Raw genomic sequence first — 7,847 nt, forward strand, 5'->3', positions numbered from 1 at the left:
AACCCAATTTGGAGCTGTTTGACTTTAATTAACAACATCGTATTTATTATTTTATTTTACTAACGGAGTCATATTATTATGTACATATTTTCCCGATTCGTTCATAGACAGATATGACAGATGACATAAACATAACCTCACGACACCACTATGCGAGAACATGAAAAATGAAGAAAATCTTTCTCCTAAACCTCGTCTTAACAGCATGGGTGTACACAACGAACTCCAACCCCTCACTCGTAGACTGCAAAACCCTCCGCATGGGTCAATACATCTGCCCTGACCCCAACTACGATCTCGTGGACCCCAAAACCCAGCAAATTCGGGGCTGCTCCAAAGACAACACAGCCGAAGGTTGTATTATCACCATCACCCGACTATTATCACTAACGCACGTTTTTCTAGTTCCGTGTATAGCAGTCGATGGCCTAAATTGCACCGACACCAACAGCTCCACGTTCAACAGAACTATGCCATGTAAATGGACGTAAGTCACTTGGTTTCGTGTTAAAGCAATTTTCCAAAAATTGGTTATTTCAGGAATGGTTACTCTTTTGAAACTGCGCTACTATTGTCCATATTTTTGGGAATGTTCGGCGTTGATCGGTTTTATTTGGGGTACCCGGCGATCGGACTAGCCAAATTTTGTACATTAGGGTTCATGTTTTTGGGCCAGTTGATCGATATTGTGTTGATTGCGACACAAATGGTGGGACCTGCAGATGGGTCTGCGTACATAATTCCATATTATGGGCCGGGGGTTCAAGTGTTGAGGAGTGACAACTGGACGTTTCGGCTGCAGCAAGACGACTGGCGAATGGGGGATTAGGTTAAGGCGCTATTTAATATTTCGAATTTATATCATAATAAGATACTAAATAGTAAATGTTGTTTTACTAATTACCCGTTGAAGAGATAATACTTTTTGATGTGGTGACAATTAGCCGATTAGTACATAATGAATAACGATAGCCCCCTTGTGGAAGTTTGAAGTAACTAGGGATTTTTGTTCCGTCATGTTTTACTCAGTCAAGTTAGAAAGTGGTTGTAAATAATTTCTATTTTATTCCGAATCGGTACAGCATTTCCTCAGTCATACGTACGCTTTTTCTTTTTTTGTGGGGCTGCCGCTGCCTTTTTTAATCGAGAACTAGGGACTTTTACGCAGTCCATTTGGCTGGTGCGCAGATGGCGCCACATTCGAACCATCTGTCATTCCATGTTGTCAAAACAGTTCAAGGCTGGTTCAAGGTCCGTGAAACGTGAAATGAACAGTTAGCCGTAAGTTTTTAATTGCCGTGTCATCGTCGTAGCGATAAGTAACAAGTGAGTTGTCTCCGGTCCCCTCACGAACATATTTCTCACTCTAACCTCACTTCAGAGATGGGTCTTTTGGGCATCGTCAAATTCCTCACTCGCCGAGCAATCGAATTCCTCATCCTCGCTCTGTTACTGTTATTCTTACCTCGAGTACCCCCAGACGCGAAATTCTCCCAGTCATACAAGTAAGTATCGTACTTTACCCACCAGCCTCCACTAACCCCTCAACAGAGTAGCCCCAATTCGGCCGTTCCAAGGGGGGCTCGCGCTCAACGAGAAGCTCAATGACGTAGAACTCTGGCATAAGGGCGACCTGCACGGCCCCGAAGCCTTCGCTGACTACAAAGGCGAGCTCTACACTACGCTGCACGGGGGCGACGTGGTGAAGCTCGTCGGCAACCACATCACCCCCGTAGTCAAGTTCGGCAAGCCTTGCAAGGGGGTGCACGAGGAGGAGCTGTGTGGGCGCCCCCTCGGCATGGCGTTCGACAAATCCGGCGTTTTGTACGTCGCTGATGCCTACTACGGACTGTACAAAGTGGACGTCGCCACCGGCAACAAGCAGCGCTTGGTGGCTATCGACGACGTGATCGGCGGGCGCAATGTGACCCTGCCGAATTCGGTGGCCGTCGGCAGCAACGGCGACTTGTTCTGGACGGACTCCAGCACCGAGTTTCAGCTCCAGGACGGGGTTTTTGACTTGTTGGCGGACGGGAGTGGGAGGTACGTTTGAATGTGTAATTGTTTGCGAAGGTTAGCGAAACGAGTTTGCTTAATTAATTTTTTATTTCAGATTGATTCATTATGATTCCAAAACGAAAAAAAATTCCGTGTTGATAGCGGATTTGCATTTCGCGAATGGCGTCGCGTTGGCGCAGGATGAAGAGTTTATTTTGGTGTCGGAAACGATGCGGAACAGGCTGCATCGGTACTACTTGAAGGGGGCGAAGAAGGGGACGCGGGACGTGTTTATCGATGGGTTGCCGGGGATGACGGATAATTTGAAGGCGGATGGGAAGGGCGGGTTTATTGTTCCTTTGGTGGTGGCGGTGGATGATTACCATCCCGCGATTGGACAAATTTTCGGGCCTTTTCCACTTTTGAGAAAGCTGATAGCGAGGATTTTAGGGCTTGTTCAATTCGGGTTTAAGTTTACCAACGATTTGTATCCGAATGAGTTTTCGAGAATTGGGGCCCACTACGTGGGGCACTTCGTTATGGGGTCGCCGCTGTACCCGAAGAGGACTTCCATTTTGCACGTCTCGAAAAATGGGGAAATTCTAGATAGTATACACTGCCTAACTGGAAAACTGGCGGGCATTAGTGAAGCCCACGTTTTCAAAAACACCCTGTATTTAGGGTCACCGTTCAATGACTACATAGGCCGCATTTCCTTGGATAAAATAGGCTGGGGACACTTGAATAACGTTCCTAAACCTACTACAACACCTAAACCAACCACAACAACAACAACAACAACACCCAAACCTACCACAACAACAACAACAACACCTAAACCTACAACAACAACAACAACACCGAAACCTACAACCACTACAACAACAACACCCAAACCAACGACCACCACCACTACAACACCTAAACCTACAACCACTACAACAACAACACCTAAACCTACAACTACAACAACACCCAAACCTACTACCACTACAACGACAACACCTAAACCTACTACCACCACACCACCTAAACCTACTCCAGCGCCTACTGTGACCAAGTCCACCCAAAACGAAGCTCAAAGACAACCTGTTAAAGATCAACCAAAAGCAGTTCCAGTTAAAGAGTCTCCTAACAAAAACTAAGTAGGCTGTGATGTCATTGTTATCGTTGCATCATCGCAAGTCTTTGTTTCAAAAATCTTGAAGTAGACTGAGTCACTTTTCACCTTTTATATACAGAAGGAACATTCCGTTGTTTATTTTTTTTTTGTGTGTTTATTTTATTATAGTGATATTTACACTAAGAAATAAGAATCTCATTTTTTCCTACTCAAAATAGTGCATTTCTTTAAGTTTTAAATATTATGGCAGGTTAACGAGGTGATAATTTACATGGTTTTTATATGTATCGATTTTGTACTGGGATATTTTTGTTGGATGTGATGTGTATTTAAATAAAATTATTTAGTAAAGTGCATTAGTTTCATTATTTTTAATTGATACCCGTTTCGAGATAAGAAATCTTTTCTCGGAGCGAGACAATAGACGAGTTTAATGTAGAAGTAATCGTTTTTAAGTTGTTGACTCAGTGGTTAACACACGACTGATAACCGAGAAGAATCTTTGACATGATGTAATCTTTATGGTTTTATTGACACTAACATGATTCTGGAATGCGATAGATATCTAATCTTTGTAGATCATCTGTTGATGAATCATCAAATGTTCGCAATTTACAATAAATATTGTTAGATATGTCACTAAGCACTTAAAATACATTCTACAAGGTCAACCTGCAGATAAGCCTAAGTACATGGTGCGCGAATACTTGACTTATTTGACCAAGTATTTATAGAAGTGTGAATTGTGTGCAACTTTAAATTAATATTAAACAGAAGGTTTATTACCTTTTCAGTATTCACACAAACAGTTTTTACGGGAAACACAATCACTATTGTTTGCCACGTTTTCTACTTGGTTAAAAAACGTAGGACCTCGTTTATTTTATCATTACTTGAAACAGTTATTTGTATATTACGGGCGAAAGTGGCATAACGTGTACTCCTAAGGGGTTGTTTTAATGGTTGAGCGCAAACAGGGTAGTAAATTACTTAAGCGAAAATACCCCACTCCAGAGTTTTTACATAATTTTTCAGTTTTCCCCACGACCTAGTTTTTTATTCCAAATTAAACCCTGCGCAACATTTGTAAACGTAATTGAAAATTATGGAGTGTTTTCACTGAATAACAAAAAATCGGAATATTTACACTCTTTGACGTTTCTTGTCTCCTACAGTGTGGAAAAATAAGTCTCCTGTTTCCGGTTGTTTGTGGCTTGTCGCGTGTTGGATTCTGTTCGAGGTTTAATAATATTTTGCGGCTTGAATTGAACATTTATTCTCGACGGCGCCGCTCGAGAGCGTAGCGTTTCCGAGACCAGATGCTTGTGATTTTGATCAACTGCCATAATATTTATATTTGCTGCCACATATTCGTAATAATAATAACTTGTGTACTTGCATCCAGTTACTTTAATTCGGTTTTTCTCTTTTTCTTAGTGTCTTTAAAATTGTGAATGGAAAAATAAACATTTTTTTTAATTCCTTATTTTATGTAAGCTCGTAATGTTTCCAAATTTTGATCATTTTTTGTAAAAGTTAGTCATCAGTAAGCACTACTTGGTAAGATAAAACTGATTTTGGCAAATGATATACCCTCTAAAAAAAGAGGATGGGTAGCAAATGACGTATCTTCTAAGAAATTTAATTAAATTATTATAAGAAAAGACACTAGAGGCTCCAAAGTACTTTCAAATCCTTTCCAAACAGGAATACCTAGAACCTCAAGATTGTTTTAAATTAAAAAAAAACGAGGTCCCAAAATTAACTCAAAAACAGGTCAAGTCAGAATTTTCCAAAAATAGAACACCAAAATCCCCTAAAATTCTTTTAAATAATAATTTACAAAAAAAAACTCGATGGGCTTCTAAAATAATATACTCTGCAACAAAACACCAGATTCCTTTAAATTTATCCCAAAAATAAAACACTCAAGGGACCTAAAATTAACTCCGAACTTAAACGAATTTTGTATAAGTATATTTCACTCCCACTCAAAGAAAATCTCCGTGTACTCTCTACACTCTCCAAACTCCAAACACCCGCCCGCCCTTTTTTTCTTAAAGGATATGTTATTTGCCAAAATCAGTGTATCTTAGAAAGCCCCAACTCTGCCCACGAGCCCTTTATTTTCTTAGAAAATGTCATTTGTTAAAATCAGTTTTTCCTTAGCGAGTGCTGTCCCCGCCCACCCGCCCTTTAGTTTCTTAGGGGATATATTATTTGCCAAAATCAGTCTATCTAAGCAAGTACTGGCCCCGCCCGCCCACCCACCCTTTATTTTATTAGAGTATAATGTCATCTGCCAGAATCCGCCTTATCTTAGCAAATACTAGCTCCGCCCATCCGCCCTTTACTTTCCTAGAGGATATATCATTTGCCAAAATCATTCTATTTCAACAAGTATTAACCCCGCCCACCCGCCCTTTACTCTCTTAGAGGATGTCAGTTGCCAAAATCAGTTTTACCTTAACAAGTGCTGCCCCCGCCCACCCACCCTTTAGTTTCTTTGGGATATATCATCTGCCAAAATCAGTATATCTAAGCAAATACTAGCCCCGCCCACCCACCCTTTATTTTATTAGAGTATATATCATCTGCCAGAATCCGCCTTATCTTGGCAAATATTAGGCCACCCACCCGCCCTTTATTTTTCTAGAGAATATATAATTTGCCAAAATGAGTCCATTTCAACAAGTACTAGCCCCGCCCACCCGCCTTTTACTTTCTTAGAGGATGTCATTTGCCAAAATCAGTCTTATCTTAGCAAGTGCTAAAATTTGCCAAGATAGGACTGTTTGTGGTAAATTACATATCCCCTAAGAAAATAGAGGGCGGGTGGGCGGAGCTAGTATTTGTTAAGATAAAATTGATTTTGGTAAATGACATATCCTCTAAGAAGAAACAAGGGTGGGTGGGCGGGGCCAAAATTTGCTAAGATAGGACTGGTTATGGCAAATTACATATTCCCAAAGAAAATAAAGGGCGGGTGGGCGGGGCTAGTATTTGCTAAGATAAGATTGATTTTGATAAATGACATATCCTCTAAGAAAAAAGGGTGGGTGGGCGGGGGTAAAACGTGCTAATACATATAAGACTGATTGTGGCAAATTACATACCTCCTAAGAAAATAGAGGGCGGGTGTTATATGTTATATCAAACAACAATGAATGAAGAGGGGGTGGATGGGCGGGGCTATTGCTCGCTTATAAAATATTCTGTAGGGAAAAGTTAAACTAAGCCCCGCCCACCTACCGGTTCACTCATTTTTTGGAATTTTATCAAATTATTACATAAACAACATATTATTGCAGTTTTCAGTAGTTATATTTGACTTTGTCTGCTTTGAACGAATTTTATAGAAGTTTATTTCACTCCCATTCAAAGAAAATCTCCATGTACTCTCTACACTCTGCGTGAGGTCAATATTTATAATTGACCCAACGAACCGAGAATGGAAATTGTTGCCTTGTTATTGTTCATTTGCCAAAATCAGTTTCATCTTGATAAGGACCAACTCCAAACACCCACCCGGTCTTTATTTTCTTAGAGGATGTCATCTGCCAAAATCAGTTTTACCTTAGCAAGTGCTGGCCCCACCCACCCTCCCTTCAGTTTCTTAGGGGATATATCATTTGCCAAAATCAGTCTATCTAAGCAAGTACTAGCCCCGCCCACCCACCCTTTATTTTATTAGAGTATATGTCATCTGCCAGAATTCCCCTTATTTTAGCAAATAATAGCCCCGCCCACCCGCTCTTTGTTTTCCTAGAGAATATATCATTTGCTAAGATAGGACTGTTTACGGTATATTATATATCCCCTAAGAAAATAGAGGGCGGGTGGGCGGGGCTAAAATTTGCTATGATAGGACTGAATGTGGCAAATTACATATCCCCTAAGAAAATAGAGGGCGGGTGGGCGGGGCTAGTATTTGCTAAGATAAGATTGATTTTGATAAATGACATCCTCTAAGAAGAAAAAAGGGTGGGTGGGCGGGGCTAAAACTTGCTAATATAAGACTGATTGTGGCAAATTACATAACTCCTAAGAAAATAGAGGGCGGGTGTTATATGTTATAGCAAACAACAATGAATGAAGAGGGGGTGAGTGGGCGGGGCTATTGCTTGTTTATAAAATATTCTTTAGGGAAAATTAAACTAAGCCCCGCCCACCCACCCGTTCTCTCATTTTTTGGAATTTTATCAAATTATTACAAAAACAACATATCATTATTATTGCAGTTCTCAGTAGTTATATTTGCCTGCTTTGAACGAATTTAATAAAAGTTTATTTCACTCCCATTCAAAGAAAATCTCCATGTACTTTTATACACTCTGCATGAGGTCAATATTTATAATTGACCCAACGAACCGCGAATGGAAATGGTTGCCTTGTTATTGTTCATTTGCCAAAATCAGTCTCATCTTGATAGGTATCAGCTCCAAACACCCACCCGCCCTTTATTTTCTTAAAGGATATAGTATTTGCCAAAATCAGTGTATCTTAACAAATCCCAGCTCCATCCACGTGCCCTTTATTTTCTTAGAGGATGTCATTTGCCACATCAGTTTTACTTTAGCGAGTGCTCACCCCGCCCACCCACCCTTTAGTTTCTGAAGGGATATATCATTTGCCAAAATCAGTCTATCTAAGCAAGTACTAGCCCCGCCCACCCACCCTTTATTTTATTGCACTATATGTCATCTGCCAGAATTCGCCTTATCTT

The 7,847-nt window shown here is 40.6% G+C and overlaps 2 protein-coding genes across 2 annotated transcripts; both read left to right on the forward strand.

Annotated features, from left to right (window-relative positions):
- The first annotated feature begins 167 nt into the window (after window positions 1–167).
- Window positions 168–886, forward strand: LOC135124222 (TM2 domain-containing protein CG10795). The gene is made up of 3 exons (XM_064049134.1): window positions 168–354; window positions 406–487; window positions 541–886. Exons 1-3 carry the CDS (start codon window positions 168–170, stop codon window positions 827–829), a joined length of 558 nt encoding a protein of 185 aa, XP_063905204.1. The 3' UTR covers window positions 830–886.
- Window positions 887–1,203: 317 nt separating this feature from the next.
- On the forward strand, window positions 1,204–3,472 carry LOC135124223 (adipocyte plasma membrane-associated protein Hemomucin-like). The gene is made up of 4 exons (XM_064049135.1): window positions 1,204–1,326; window positions 1,382–1,505; window positions 1,552–2,043; window positions 2,114–3,472. Exons 2-4 carry the CDS (start codon window positions 1,384–1,386, stop codon window positions 3,141–3,143), a joined length of 1,644 nt encoding a protein of 547 aa, XP_063905205.1. The 5' UTR covers window positions 1,204–1,326; window positions 1,382–1,383; the 3' UTR covers window positions 3,144–3,472.
- The last annotated feature ends 4,375 nt before the right edge of the window (window positions 3,473–7,847 follow it).

Source organism: Zophobas morio, unplaced genomic scaffold, assembly GCF_036711695.1.
Source record: "Zophobas morio isolate AGI-343-1 ecotype UQ-CSIRO unplaced genomic scaffold, CSIRO_AGI_Zmor_V1 ptg000007l, whole genome shotgun sequence".
Taxonomy (NCBI): domain Eukaryota; kingdom Metazoa; phylum Arthropoda; class Insecta; order Coleoptera; family Tenebrionidae; genus Zophobas; species Zophobas morio.